This window comes from Melanerpes formicivorus, unplaced genomic scaffold, assembly GCF_026170545.1.
Source record: "Melanerpes formicivorus ecotype bairdi unplaced genomic scaffold, bMelFor1.0.p_v2 SCAF_14, whole genome shotgun sequence".
NCBI classification, from domain to species: Eukaryota; Metazoa; Chordata; class Aves; order Piciformes; family Picidae; genus Melanerpes; species Melanerpes formicivorus.
Window position 1 is genome coordinate 9,488,837 of NW_027142366.1, and position 15,944 is coordinate 9,504,780.

At 44.5% G+C, this 15,944-nt stretch overlaps 1 protein-coding gene across 1 annotated transcript in view; it reads right to left on the reverse strand.

Moving 5' to 3' along the window:
- Positions 1–1,059: 1,059 nt before the first annotated feature.
- NOMO2 (NODAL modulator 2) overlaps positions 1,060–15,944 on the reverse strand; it is a 30,019-nt gene continuing 15,134 nt past the window's right edge. Inside the window, exons 19-31 of the mRNA XM_068146851.1 lie at positions 14,520–14,729; positions 14,154–14,236; positions 13,087–13,246; positions 12,836–12,962; positions 11,803–11,916; positions 11,103–11,230; positions 10,396–10,537; positions 9,480–9,563; positions 7,048–7,158; positions 5,072–5,173; positions 4,734–4,853; positions 3,761–3,853; positions 1,060–2,841 (exon numbers count right to left, since the gene is read on the reverse strand). Of these exons, the coding sequence (XP_068002952.1) occupies positions 2,710–2,841; positions 3,761–3,853; positions 4,734–4,853; positions 5,072–5,173; positions 7,048–7,158; positions 9,480–9,563; positions 10,396–10,537; positions 11,103–11,230; positions 11,803–11,916; positions 12,836–12,962; positions 13,087–13,246; positions 14,154–14,236; positions 14,520–14,729 (1,606 nt within the window). The 3' untranslated portion in view covers positions 1,060–2,709. The remainder of the gene's footprint in view (positions 2,842–3,760; positions 3,854–4,733; positions 4,854–5,071; positions 5,174–7,047; positions 7,159–9,479; positions 9,564–10,395; positions 10,538–11,102; positions 11,231–11,802; positions 11,917–12,835; positions 12,963–13,086; positions 13,247–14,153; positions 14,237–14,519; positions 14,730–15,944) is intronic.

Consider the following 15,944-nt stretch of genomic DNA (forward strand, 5'->3'; position numbering starts at 1 on the left):
AGAATTCTGTGCATCACTGATGAGCCAGCCAAGTATCTGTAATATTCTTTGTTGATTGTGATAGCAAAAGCAAGTGCCATGCAATGCCATCTTTATCCTGAGGGCCTCACCCTCCATTTCCAACAGAATTCAGCCATTTGCCCCTAGTTAGCTCACCAAGCAAATGAATTATCATGCTTAAATTATTGTTCTTGCAAAAAAAGGAATAGCAAACACTGAGCCTGGGATGCTTTCCAGTAAGAGTCAACATCTAGATGTCAGTTCCACCCTGCATTTATTCTATTAACATAAATTAAAGATGCAACAAGCAGCTTTAAGTGATATTTGCAACAGGAAATACTGGAAAGGGCAGCCCAGCTGGTACTGAAGTCTTGGCTGTAAGAGCACAGAACCTCTACCAAACCTTAGATTGTGTAGAGTAAATGATACCTAAATGCTCAACTCAGAACTGTACAGAAGGCAATTCTGAGATGAATCTGCCATTTCTGTACTGAAAAGCACTGCCTGGTCACACTGCATGTAGCTTTTTACACCAACAAAGCAGAGCTGTCACCACTCCAGAACTAAGATTGCAGAGTCACCAGGCACCACCTGGGTACCTGGGCCAAGCAGCTGGAGGCAGGAGTTTGCCCATGCAAACCACCACATCCATACACTCCCTCCCAGCACTCCAGACCTCAGGCTGTCCTTGCCCTATGCATGTGGCTCTGGGCATCTGAGAGACCTCATTGCTGATTCTGCTGCTGGACTCTGTGCATCTGATTATTGGTTTCTAAATTTAATTGGAGCTATTGATGTATTGACACCTCTCTCTGCTTTAGAAAACTCTCTCATGTGTTAGCCTTCACTATGTTCACAAAGAGCCACACCTTCTCTGCCAAGGGAGAAACTGCAAGCTGTATTTGTTAGAAATGAGCACCTCAGAATCAGAATAAACCTCAAAACATGGGGCTGGAAAGAAATAGGTCAGCAGTGTGCTGCAGAAGGCAAAGAAAACACCGTTTTGAGAAGAAACATGGGGAAGTCCTGGATGTAGAATCAAACATGAAATGAGCAAGCTTTAACACTCTTTTTCTTCTTTTTATTAACAGCACTTCCAGTGTTTAAGGTCAATCAACAGCAAGTCCCCCAGTTCAGAGGTCAGGGTATCTGGTACTCCCTCAAGGCACATGGAGTCTGCATCCTTTCCTCATACATTCCCCCGAAGCAGCAATACTTAACATTCACCAGCTTAAAATAAAGATGGATGGAAAATGTACAATTTATCACTCCCTTTGTTTCCCCACATATTTCCTCACAGCAATACAGAATTCAAGGTCATTAGGTGGGGAGTCTGACAGTTCATTAGAGCTTCAGCACAAATTCTCTGTATACATGATTCTTCATTTTTATTATGATCTTGACAGAATTTCCCTCAGAGAGATTAGAATGATCACCAAACCAGGTTTTAATTATTTAGGCTCAAACTAATGCAAAATACCAACAGGAACAGCACAGAACCTTCAGCATCCAAATTCCTGAGAATGGTAGGGTTTGCAAGATTGAATATTAAATGTAAAGGGACTTTATTTCAAGTACTGTCAAAGAGAAACATTGCCCCTTACTGGCAGTGCCAGTGTCTCTGCAGTTTGTAGGCAGTGGTGTGCATCTCTCAGAAGCTGTTAACCTTTATGCCATTGGTCAATAAAAAGCCCCATTAACATTTAAACTGTGTATGTCCAACTGTCTGCTTCCAACAGGAATCCAAAGTTGGGCCTGGAATAAATAACCTGCTTCCTGTGTCACTGAGGTTGTAGACGTTGGGAGATTTTGAAAAGATCACATTTGTTAGAGTGAAGGGAGAAAAAATCATAGTAATTTAGAAAAATCAATTATCAAGGGGCAAAAAGGCTGCCCATGGCCTGAGCAGGAGGTGTTACAGCCACACAGCTGAATGGGCACCACCAGCCACACAGGGCAGCTTCAGAATGAAGAGCATAACCAGCTGGAGCTCCTGCAGGAGTACTGCGAGTCTGAAGAGATCACAGCATTTAAGGAACTGAAATTCAAACACTGCTTTTGCAGTAGGATCACCAGAACTTACCTGACATTAACAGCTGGCCTTACTTGAAATTAACAACTTGTCCTCCTTGGGCAAAAACCTTTCTTTTAATCAAAGGTAACAAAATGATTGGATAGGAGTTGGAATCACAGCTGTGCAGATGAGACTCTTCAATCAAGCTGCTGAACTGCAAGTGCTGAAGGCGTAACTCACCAGCTGATGTGTGTCCCCCAGAACTCTGCTGTCCCTAGCACCACTGATGCAGTAAAATCCCTATGTGCTGCTTTTGCATTTTGAAAGGGAAGGAATAGCAATCCCAAAATCTAGAGACTGGAAGTGAAGTCCAGCAGTCTGTTCCTACTGCTTGTACGAACCATTAGTGAAGACGGCAAGGCTGTTCCACTGCAGCAGACAACCCAGTCAGCTGTTTCTCAGTGCAGGAGCTGTACTCAGCACCAGCAAAGGCATTCATTCCATCACTTTACAACAAGGGAATTAGAGACTCCATGGGGCATTTACAACCCAAATGGAGCTGGAGTGACAGATGTGCTCACATAGTGACAATGAAAACAAGAGTCCACAAATTCAACAGAAATGCATGGTAGTGGCTTGGCTTCCTCAGGCCCCAGGCTGCCAGAGCACCACTTCAGGCAGTGCCCCCTTCCACCTCACGTCCGCCTTGTCTTCTGCTTTTTGGTTTGTCTCTTGGCATCCTCTGGGCCACCTGTGTCAGAGCCTGTCTGCCCCAGAGCACGCACCCCCTGCAGCCGAGTCGTCAGCTGCAGCAGCAAGGGAATAAGCTGGGCAAAAACAAAGCAGGAAGCAGCTTGTGATTACACTGCTATGGGAGGTCTGAATGAGAGCGTTCTTTAGACTCAAGCATCTCCAAATAGAATCTATGGCTCAAATGGCACACCTATAGACAGCAGAAAAGGGCAGGCAGAAAACCTTGGGAAGGAATCAAATCAAATTGATTTGATGTGAATTTCTGATCATCAAATCCTAAAATGTAAGTTAATTTTTTTCTTGCAGTCACCTAGCCAAGGACAGCCAGTTGAGTCCTGAGGCTAGAAGCTGACTGCTGCTTTCAGTGGAGGCACTTCAGGAGACTGTCAACAGACCTGGAGAATCCCACATTCTGTGCTGTCTTACCCATGTTTGAGAGGAAATCAAACTGCAGAACTTTCTTTTATCAGCAAAAGAGATACCCGATCATGTCAGAGAAGGCTAGGAGAGCGTGGCTTATTAATGAAGACAGAGAGGGGCACATGGTAGGTATATGGCTCTTGAGGCCTTTTCACTAGGGAGGGTGCAAAGCTAAGGAGACCAGACTCAGTAAGGTGCAGTATTTTTTTCATGTCTGATTGTTCTTGAAGCCAATAAAGTAACTGTTGTCATTCCTACTATCACTGAGTCTGGCTCTCTGAACTTGCATGACATTGTGTTGCTTATTTTCCCAGATCCACCAAATGAGAAGACCAAATTCAGCAGCGTCCCCAGAGCTCACCCTCACACTCTTTTCAAGGAAGGTAACCAAAGGTAGCCAAAATCTTAGCTACACTGTGGCTTTTCTTAAAACATGTTGCATAAAGGGACTGCTGACTTCACCTCTGTCTGGACAACTGCTAAACAAACCCTCACTTAAGCCAGTACAAAATACTCATTGATAGGACACTACTCCTTGGATAAAACAACCCCCCTCCCCCCCTTCCGACCTACCTTGTCATGGTTGTAACCAGCCAACAGGAGAAGCAGCGTCAGCGGTAAGGCGATGTAAGATCCCTGGGCAATGTCTTGTTCAGGCAGCTTTCTCTGCAGACAGCAAGGACCATGGTGTTTTGGTGTTCTGGTTTTTTAACCAGTCATTCTGACTGTAAGATTCCCCCAGCTTTAAACAGCAGCAGCAGCAGTAATAGGCTCATGCAGCACATCCAGAGCTTCCGATCTGACTTCCTTGTCGGTGCTGCTCTAAGCTTTCCTTTACCTTCAACTTCAAAGCAGTCCCCTTGATCAGATCCACTCATCCACTGCCTTCTCCCCGAGGTCTGTTGGTTTTTGAAGCTAATTCACTGACGGCCAGTCTCCCCTCTACAGTCACCCTGGTGTCCTTTGATGTACCTGCCACATGCTGTCCAAAGCCCTGTGACCCCAATCATATTGCAGCAACCACACTAGCACAACAGCTTTCAGGGGCATCTACATCACTCATTGGTAAAAGCCAGTTCATGTTTCCCTCATGTTTCACTGGCACCTGAGCAGGCAGTGATGCAGATAAGAATTACATTACTTAAGTACTCAAAATGAACTCTTACACTGCACTGTTCAGAAGTGCAAAAAGACAATTCTCTCCCTTGAGGCAGTTTTCCCCTAATGCTAATTTGAAACCTCTCTGCTTTACCCTCTCGCTTTGGCCTGGTGATTCTTCTTTCATATGCACAGAAGTCTTCAAAGGAATTCTGACAACAATCCTATTTTTCTCCATTACTGCAACCTTTCAGTTAGTGTCATGACTCTAACTCCCTCCTGAGCTTCCCTGCTCAATGCCTTAAATGTGGACAAATCCACTGTCACTTTAAAGCCTCTCACAAACCTCTTTATATTCACATTATTAGACAGTTTGGCCCAGGCAGGCTGTGCTACCAGACATTGCTCTGCAAGTGAACACTTGAACATTTCAGTGTTTTGTACTTACAGTGGGACTAAAGATCAGTGTGATGTGTTTATGATATCCAATAGCAGTGAAGGAAACTTGAGGCAGGGTATAGTCATACTGTGATTTAGACAACGTAGAATCCAGGAGCACAACATAATTCTGTGGGTAAAATACATACTCAGTCTATAGCATCAGGAGCAGTCTGAGACAAAACCAGAGTTAAAGGCAAAAAAAAACAGTTTAACAGGCTTCAAATGGTTTGACACTGGTCACTCCAGCATGAACACAGTACTGCAGGCACACCAGAAAACACTCCAGTGCTTCTTAGGGAAAAAAAATGGAAGTGAGCTAAGATAACTACTCAGCAATGTTCTTACCTCTCCATCTCGGAGCAGTGGTGGGAAATGGAAGAACAAAGACAGGCCTAAGTTGACTGTATGAATTGGGTTGTCAGGGTTTTCACTTTTGTACAGTTTTACCTGTGAGGGAATAAAGAAAGGACAAATCAACTCCTTCTGAGCCTGTGTAGGAGAAGGGTCACAATAGATACTGCAGACATCCTACATCTTAAGGGATAAAAGCACTTCCAGATCCACCATGTGTTGTATAAACAGAAAGCTGTCAGCCAAGAGTATCTGGAATTGTTCTAATCTAGAATGTGAGAAGTCACAGAAACAGACTTTCTACAGAGCTTGAAATAATTTAGGAACAACTGATACCTGAGATTTCCAGGTTTCATGTGCACTGACAGTGCCCTGAGCTGTGCCCTGAGCAGACCTAAGCAATTCTTGTAAATAATCCAAGGAGTTTCACAGGAATTTGCAACTGGAGGTTGTTTCTATATCTCTGGTAGATTCATTTTGCTTGATTTCAATTTCTCTGTACTTATTTAACAGGTTAGACATCCTCAAGCTACAGAATAAGTCTCAAGTCCTCATCAAATACAGTGTGCTCAGAAACCAGCATAATCAAAAGCAGGCTGACCCAAGCTGAGTGAGGTTGGTAGGGCCAGCAGCACCTCCTTACACGAGGCTGACTGTACACACATGCATTTATCAGCTACTGTGCCTCCTCCAAAGGGCACAGTAAGCAGAGTGATGGTTTTTGTGGACTACTCTGAAGCAGCCTTCTAGCATCCATACCATTGTTTGTAAACCTCTAGATCAGATATCTGCCAAGACTCAGCTTTCCTTGCAGACACAGCCCAAATATTCTCATTCCCCCTGCGCAGTGTCACCATGGCTCACCAGAGCATGTGCAGTTGTTCCATGTTCACACGACCAGAAGGGACCAGGCTGAGGTCACAAAACCACTCACTTGAGTCTGTATCAAATCTCAGCCATCTTTCACTACAATAATTTCTGCCTTGAAGCCAGGGTGGTGAGACGAGCACATCAGGAGCACACATGCATTACATACAACACAAAGCCCAAACCAGTATGAAACAGGTACAGGCTTGGCTAACTTCCACACCATTCCATTTTGGCATCAACTCCTCTTTGCTTATGCTGGACTGCAAGGGTCTTAATTTCCCCAGAAAGATGGGAAGCTTGCTCAGGTGCTCTTCAGTAGGGTGATATATTTTCCCTTCGCACATGCTCCAAGTGTTGGATGCTTTGGATGCCTCCCAAAATAAACAACAGTTTAGCAATGAAATCTTGGCAGGTGAGATGCATAACAAACCACTCTGAAAGAGATCCAGGTACTTCATCTATATTTGTAGGTAACACTTGAACTAGATTTAAAACCTGAGAAATGGTACTGCAACACCTGCCACACCAACACCTCCTGAAAATGCCTGCAGCATTTGCACCCTAAACCAAAGGATCACAGCTCCTGAGCCCCTGTTTTCAGATCACAATGCAGTCTTTTGAGTTTTGAACATTTCAGCTCTACTCCCAGTCTCACAATCTTGTAACTGTGCTTTCAAATTCATGTGCCCTATGGTATTTTTGCCTTCCCATGGCAGCTTCTTGCTCACAGACAAGCATGCTAAAAAAATCCAGGCCCATCAGGGATGGATGCAATTCTCTGAGACAGAGAATTCATTTCAGCCCCTGTGCCTTGCTCTCCCCCTAAGCACAGGGCATCCCTAATCAGGGAAGCAGACCCAGAAATGCACAGGCCAACCTGAGAAAATATTCCTCAACCACACTCCCATGAGAAGTGGAAACATTCAAGCGAAGCAGTGAGGAACGCTGGAATCGTCATGCAAGTTCACCTTCACTAAAATATTAGTCATCATTTGAACTATGTCTGCCCTGTCTGCTGCACTCTGCCAGTGACCCTGCAGAAAAACACTGGGAAAAGCAATGGCAAATACACTTGGCAAAGGGGAAAGGCTTGAACTTACACATAAGGTGGAGAGATATTCAGAAGATGTAATCACGTTGCCACTTAAATCAAACTGATTGATCTGCCGGAAGGCTATGATGTTCACGTTATCGATGTCACTGTTCCCAACCTGCAACACAAAGCACAGCCAAAGGCTTTACCAAACATCAGAAGACACTCAGCACAACACAAACATTGCTCATCATTTTAAACAAGAAGTGGATTTTGTTCTGCACTAACCACGTGGAGACAGGAAGGCTTTCCAACTGCAAGCACACTTCCTCCAGGTCGCACAGGTTGCAATTACAGAGCTGTGCATTACCACTCAGTTAAACTACACACAGAGGAAATATCAAAAGCACACAGTGTTTTGGAAGAGGCTGAATTACACACACATGACATTCTGCCTCATGTCTGTACAGGCTCAGTATCTTGTATCTGTGCTGAGAGCTGCACATTGCTACGTGAGGATGTTTATACAGTCGATTAATGACAAACATGCTCACATCACAATATAACCTGCTTTAGAATCATGGAACTTCTTACACTGCTTCAGAATTGCCTACCAAACACTTGTGCTTCTAAATTCAAACTCCTTCCAGAGTAAGGAAAGATATTTGGAATCATAGAATCAATAAGGTGGCTTCAAGTGCCACATCCAATCCTCCCCTGACTCCACCACCTCGCTGGGCAGCCCACTCCAATGGCCACCAACTCTCTCTGTGAAGACCTTTCTCCTCATCCCAAGCCCAAACTTCCCCTGGTGCAGCTTGAGACTGTGTCCTCTTGTTCTGTTGCTGGCTGCCTGGGAGAAGAGATCAACCCCCACCTGGCCACAACCTCCCTTCAGGGAGTTGTAGACAGCAATGAGGTCTCCCCTGAGCCTCCTCTTCTCCAGGCTAAACAACTCCAGCTCCCTCAGCCTCCCTCATAGAGCTTGTGCTGGAGGCCTCTCCCCAGCCTTGTTGCCCTTCTTTGGACACGTTCAAGAGTCTCAATGTCCTTCTTAAACTGAGGGGCCCAGAACTGGACACAGGACTCAAGGTGTGGCCTAACTAGTGCTGAGTACAGTGCAGAATGACTTCACTGCTTCTGCTGGCCACACTGCTCCTGATACAGGCCAGGATGCCACTGGCCTTCTTGGCCACCTGGGCACACTGCTGGCTCATGTTCAGCCTACTATCAACCAGTACTCCCAGGTCCCTTTCTGCCTGGCTGCTCTCCAGCCACTCCAACCCCAGCCTGTAGTGCTGCATGGGGTTGTTGTGACCAAAGTGCAACACTTGGCACTTGGACTTCTTGAATGCCATCATGTTGGACTCTGCCCATCTGTCCAGCCTGTCAAGGTCCCTCTGGAGAGCCCTTCTTCACTCTAACAAACCAACACCTTCTCCCAACTCGGTGTCATCTGCAAACTTACTAATGGTGGACTCAATCCCCTCATCTAGATCATCAATAAATATATTGAATAGGACTGGGTCCAGCACTGATCCCTGGGGGACAATAACTAGAGTAACAGATAGGTTGTGGCTAGGCCAGGTGCCCCACCAACAGGCTGGTGCCACCAAGGCTGTACATTTTTCTTGCAGGTGTCCTTCCAACACTTCTCTCTCCTGGAGGAAGTGACTGGCTAGCCTGGGTACCAGTAGTGCAAGCTACTACAAACAGCTGTCACTTGCAGTCCATAAACTTCAGCAGATTTTCTGAAATGTGGGGTGCCATTCTCTTTCCCTTCCCAACCAGCGAGTGCTCTCAGCAAGAAGACACTTAAGGACTTGAAGGATTTCTGCTCTTTTGTTTTGCTGCAAAGAGGGGCACCCAGGTCAGGCACATCTGAGCTCAAATCATGGCCATCTCCCACTAAAAAGTTCTGGACAGCTAATGAAGGCTAATTAACCTTTGCTGGATGTCAAGAGATAAAGGTGAGGCAGCTAATCTGAACTGCAAGTACAGAGGAACATTTAACAAGATTTCATCACTTTTCAATTCAAAGTTATGATTACATCTCAGAAAGATGTGCTAGTCTGAATGACAATTTCTCCTACAGCAAGCCTGCAGGGTTTGGACCCAATAAAGCATCAGACAGTAACCCATTGCAAAAGTAGGGTAATATGGCAATTGATGAGATCCTCAAATGGCTGCTGCTCTGTTTCACATCAAAAAGAAACACTGACAGGTGTTCTGTACACTTACTCCCTCGAGTTTTGATGCATAGCTTTGTGACAGTGTAAGAATCCTTTTCACTTGTTTATTGTTTGGGGTTTATGTTACTTCCATTTTAAGCTATGATGCTGACACGCAATATGGGGCCCGTATTTAGGGAGCTGACTTGCTGAAAGCCACTTGTCTAAACAGAGAGCACTCAACTACATTGCTGCTGACAGAACAGACACAGTGCAGAGATAGATGCATTTCATATTGAAGGGAGGCTGCTAAAAACCAAGAGCTTACCTCAATTGCCCGATGCTGTGGTAAGGCTCTTTCAATGTGATCGTTGCCTTCAGCTTTGAGTTGGACATGATACACGCAGCCAGGCTAGAAGCAACAGTCAAGTGATAATCCCAACACTGAATAACACATACTTGCATTTTAAAAAACAGTAAGGGAATTTTCTAACATTCCATTTAAGAGACACCCCCCCCAAACAGATCCAACTCCATCCAGTTTAAGTTTTCCTTATCCCAGAAAGAAAATGTAACTCAGCATTCTTAGGGGTGTTTGCTGCCAGAAAACACCAAAGGGCTATCACAGAGCTTTCACTAGTTTACCACATTACAGTATTAAAGGTAATAATCTGCTGTGAAGTGGTTTAGCTGGAAAGAAAATACATTAAACAGGATTAAAACCTGATCAAATACTGCCTTCTGCTTCAGCAAACTGCTTACCCCATACACAGTGGGGCCATCAATTCAGCTCCCTTCACATACCTGCTGTATGATCTACACCACACATACACCCAAAATCCTGCTATGGACACACTGTCACAGTATTTTCACAAGAGAAACTAAATGCTTCCCTAAGTTCTTTTGCCTAAGAGAACTCCCTGCTGCCCCCCCAGAACACTGCTGAGCCCCTGTCAGACACAGAGCAGGGGCTCCTGTCACGTCACACAGACTGCTCTGTGTTTCTGGGAGCCACCACAGTGTGCCGGCACCAAGTTGCACAGACCTACACTAAGAGGCTTCTCCTCCTTTACTAGAATGAATGTTCAACACATGACAGTGGTGCCTAAGGGAGAGACTGAAGGGAATCTGGGCTAGCAAATGTGATGGGAAAGCAGAAATCAGTAGCTAATGAACAAAGCCCACTGTAGTGCTCCACTAGCTCATTAACATCAAAGCCAAGGACCGAGTGTTCTGATCCTTACCAGAAGGCCACGAAGCCTGAATTTGCCCTCTTCATCAGTTATTGTGTCTTCCCCATAGATGCTGCAATCCTTCTGTCCCACAGCTTCTACTGAGACTCCCTGCTCAGGCTCTCCATTTAAGGAAGAAACCATGCCATAACAGCTAGAGATATATAAAGAAGCAATTACTACAGACATAAAAAGAACCAGTTGCTACAGATGGGCAGATGATGTTTTAACACAACATTTAAAGACATTTTATTGTTATAACTGATGGAAAAGGTACTTAATATATTAACACAGCATGTAGAAGAAAAAGGGAATTTGCAATGTGTATGTAAAACTGCTTAAAGCACTGGAATTAGCTGCAGTTCAGAGCACAACTTCAGGAATCCAAATTGCCTGACCTCCGTGAATGGTGCCACTTACAGGAAGGGTCTTGAATTCTTGATACCTGAATTGGTTTATCATCCCTTGAATAGTCCTCTCCTCCCCCACTGAACACAGTGCTTTCATAACACTGTTTCTCCTTACAGTCCTCCCATGTGAGCTTAGCTATATATGCACATGCATGAGAAAAGGCTAAAAAAAGTACAGCACAATAACTTGTGCCTTCAAAAGCATCCTCCATACCTTCAGAACAGAGGTGGATCAGGAGAAAACACACTTTGCACAATGCATCCTGATACAGCACATAGCATTTTGCACAGCTCTGCAGCTCTACTGACCTGTAAGCAGTCCTGTAACCAGTTATCTGGATCCTAAGATTCTGTCCTTCTTGCACCTCAATCATTTGTGATGATGGCTCAAAGCGAAACTCTTTCATCATGGGTTTAAAATAATACTGCCCTGGGCTCTAGGAGGAGGCATGAAACAAGCTGCTTACTGATAGTGACATAAAAATCCACCACCTCCAATCAATTACATTCTGGCAAGAGCTAAAGACTAAACTGGTTGGAAAACATAAGCACTGGACAATAAACCAATGGAACTCTAAAAGCCCCAAGAGGGAAAGGAAACTACAGCCCTGAAACCTTATCTCAAGAGCTCAAGAACAGGAAATTGATGAGGAGAAAGATGTCTGCAAGGAAACTATTCAGGCCATGTCTAAACACGTGTACAGATCAATAATCTAATTTGATTTCTTTTCCTCTAAAAATTCCCAAATGATCATCAAGAAACTGGCTTGTTTCATGTTTACAGACTGCAAATTAGTAACTGAGATCAAGCAACATCTTCTACCCACTGGGGAGATATCTCTTGCCAGGCTAGATTTCACATCTAGACTTTAGGTGCTGTCCACTCTGAAGGACCTACAGCCCTCACTGTGGGTTATGATTTCAAAGGAGACCATACACCCCCCTGCATCCCTGTTTAGAAGGGCAAAGTGACAGCATTGCACATGCAGAAAAACTGATTTCAACTTACCAAATTGGAAAAAGTCAGCATGCCATTGTCCTGGGTCAGGAGGTTGGACCGAAACACCCCTCCACTGAGGGACAAGAGAACTCCAGCAAGAGCCTGGTCATCCTCTGACTTGATCTATTTTGGAAAAGGCAACAGTTCTAAGCTTAACCAAGGGCTGCTTTACAAAGAAGAGTTCCATTCAGGAGCCCCTTACAGACTGCATGGATGTGCTGGCCCTGAGCACTCAGCTGGAAGCAGAAGGAAACTAACTACACCTGCAGTGTATCCCCTCCTGCAGGACTGCAGGGTACAGGAGTTTGTGCTCTCAATACCTGGCTAGTCACAGCTGCACATAGCATGCGTCAGCACAACACTCACTATCATTTCATAGGACATGCTGGAGGCCAGAATAAAGTATTCTAAAGACTAGAAGCAGGCAGTAGATGGACCAGATTGCACCTGAATCAGGTCACAGTCTCCCCTGGAGGCGTGGATTCGTATCCCACTTCTGACACCAAGACTGGCGTCTGACGGTTGACTACCGAGCCCTAAATGAAGTAATGCCACCGATGAGTGCAGCGGTACCAGACATGATGGAACTTCAGTATGAGCTGGAATCCAAAGAGGCCAAATGGTATGCTATCATAGACATTGCTAATGCATTTTTCTCTATTCCCATAGCAGAGGAATGCAGGCCTCAGTTTGCTTTCACCTGGAGAGGAATCCAGTACACTTTCAACAGGCTGCCAATGGGCCTTCCCCTCAACCCTCGACAAAAAGAATCACCTTGACAGATAAAACTCATGAAAAGTAGGTGGCCCAAATCTATAAAAGTCTTTTGGACTCCAGGCTCTAATTTCCACTCTATAAACTTTACAAAAGATCTTCTGCATGGCAGGTCATGACCCACAACTAAGCTCCTCAACTGAGATTTGTTTGCCCATGACAAAATTGTCTTATGCCCACATCCATTTTGTGTCCAGCTTAACTCTCTGGCCTGTCCAGCTTAAGCACACACACTATCCACTCAGACCCAAAGCATTCACAGCATTACCTCAAATGTCACCCCAGCAAGAGCAAAAGCTTTGAAATCTCCAACTGTTCCTTCTACTGCAGTCAAAACAAACCCTTCTTTCTGAGCAGTAACTGTGTATTCCAAGTCACTGTGCAGTGGTCCAACACTTCAAAGAGAAGGAAAGAAGAACAACTTTTAAAAAGCAGCACTTGGTTCTCACACACACATTATCCAGCCACCAGTGCACTTGAGCTGAAGGATCCAAAAGATCAAAGCAGATCTGCCCTTACCTGTAAGCACCTTTGCTGTCGGTGATAACTGTGATGAGCGGGGAAGCTGCTCCCTTTTCACCGATGACAATCTCAACGCCTTCCAGTTCAGGATGGATTCGTCCTTCCAGAAATAAGCCTGCTCTGCCATGGATCTCTATCAGCTTGCCAGGACAACTCTCTTAGTCGTTGCAAAGGGGATTTAAGAGAAAGAATAAAGTGAAAAAACCCCACTCACCATTCTGTCTTACAGCAAGAGCTTAACTGCTTACAGAGTGATGGGCTGATGTTCTTGTACCCTGGAATAAGAGATCAACCCACACCATTCTGCAGCATCTCAATGCATCTTAAAACACCTGAACATTCACAACAGCAGTAACTAAGCTCCAAAGCTCTAAGCACATCTCCAAAACATTCTGGATTTGCTAAGTGCTTGGAGGACTCACAAGTTACATAGACTGCAGCCACAGGGAGAAGATGCCAACTGTATTCCCTTCTAGCTGGTATTACACTGACCAAACTCAGGTCAGCATATGTGATGTTTAACAACATAAGGCAAATTTTATTTCCTCCTCTCCAATGTGTTTAGGATATGCACAGCAAACAGGCACATATAAAGGAGTACCTACCATTTTCTAGTGATTTCACTTAGCAACTTGAGGGCAAGAGTTTACTTTTTTTTGTCAATCTTTTCCTTATTGTCATCTACTACAAAAGAAAGTTCAACAGAACCTTGAATTTGGTACTGAACTCAAACCAGAAACATTGCTTTTGCACAAATGTTCTTTCTAGATGACAGCAATACAGACAAATCTGAGAATCTGGTGTAATATTCAGATGTGTAGCCCCTTCTCCTGTGCCAAGTGGTCTTTCAGCACCTGGAAATATATTCTGCTGATAAAAACTGAATTTGCACCTTCTGTCAAATACTCAAGCTCCCAAATTGCAGCGAACTTAGCCCAAAGAAACAGCTGCAACTGAAACTTTCCTAACATCACCTTTGAAGAGCTATTTGTATATTCACCTATAAGGATACATTTCTGCCCTAAAAATATACTCCTTTCAGACTAGATTTGATTTATATTTACCTCCACTAACAACTGTTTCCACATAAGGTGGGTAGAAAAGCAGCTCTTTCGAGGAGGGTGTCACAGTAATTTTCTCTCCAGACCTGCAAAGCATGAAGAGAGAATTAGAAGCAAAAGGAATTAGCAGCTCTCATGTAGAGCAGAGTACTGCACATTGGCTCAAAAATCCATCTAAATACACAAAGGAAAAGACACCAACAAGAACCCAAGCAAAATCTACATTATGTGCTACCAGCCTCTGTTTAGCTGGTAGTCAACAGGAGCAGGCACAGCAACCCACACAGCAACTTTAGGACTGCTCTGTGCAGGAGGAACACCAGACAACAGCACAAACAAGAAACTTTGTCCACTGGAGCTTGGCATTACCTTGCCCAGTATGAGAACTCATATAAGAAGGGTCCTTGGAGCTCCTCCACCATTTCTTGCACTGGTGGCTTTGTTCCCTCTTCCTCTTGACCCTTCTTTTCTCTCTCCTGGCGACGGGCCTCAATCTCTGCCAGCTGCTGCTCCCTGCGTAACTCCTGCACAGATTTCAGAGGGCCTAAAACTAAGGCAGGTTCACTGTCAATAGATGACCTGAAAACATGGAGAACAAAACCAAAATCATCTCCTTTCATATGCAGGGATAAAGCTTGTTATATCTGTGCCTTTACAGCACAGTAGACAAGTCACAGGATTATTTTTTTTTAACTAACTCTTTTTGAATTCTGCTACTTACTCCAAGCAGCACTAAAACTTTGAACCTCCACATCAGTTACTACTAGAAAGGATCATTCATAGGGACTACAGCTAACCTACCTGGCCTAGCAGGAAAGGACCTACCTGCAACTTTCACAAATTCTGCCCCATCTGCCCCAACCATTCAAAAAAATGAGTGCCCTGTTGTCTCCTCCTCCCTGCTTCCACGCCTCAGCATCCCACCACAGAGCCAATGTCACACCTCTACATCTCACCCACCCTGCAGATTCCAGCACCTTAGCTTAACTTAGGTTTTAGTAAGTAAAGAGATTTTGCACCCTGTACCAAACACCACCTCTGCTGCAGGGGCAACAAACCCCCTGCAGAAGCACTGAACAGCCAGCACGAGTTGTAGATTCTAAAGCCAAAGGACCAGTCTGCAGGAGTACCTTTAGCAAAGCTCTAGGCAAAAAGGCTGCAACTCCAAGGCTGAGAACAAGCTTAATTCACAGAAGGTGACTTATGCAGAACAAACTAAAAGACTGGCAAGCTTTGTTTTTTTGAGTGCTAGGAACTCTCCCTCAGAATCTACCTTTCAGCAGTAGAGCATACAAGGAGGAAATAACTTCTACCACAAATGAATACTTCCAACAGTTGGCAATTCCCAGGAAAAGCTCTGTTCTAACCTATCTGCCCAACACATTTGAACTACCCAGCTATCTTGTTACTGTCCACTGATAAGATTGCTGGCTAAGTTTAACCAAGCTCTTTAAACCAGCTCAGAACAATGCATCTCGTTCCACTTGCCCTGATCTTACATCCTCTCTTTTCTCTTTTCCTCCTCCTGCCATCCTTTGTATCTTATCTTCTGTCTCTTCCACAACAGGCTGGAAAAACTGTGGCAGAACATTGCAAAATTCTCTGTGAGAAGAGAACTGAAATTGTTACAATGACTTCTCCTGCAACCACTTCAGATTATCAGAGCAGTTCTGTCTCCTGTTTCAGCCTGTATTCTATTTTGCCCTTTTAAAGACAAACAGTCATTGCTGTTCTATCATGCTAAGTCTCATCAAGGCTTTCAATTCTTTCTCTGCACTCCAGAGATATTACAGA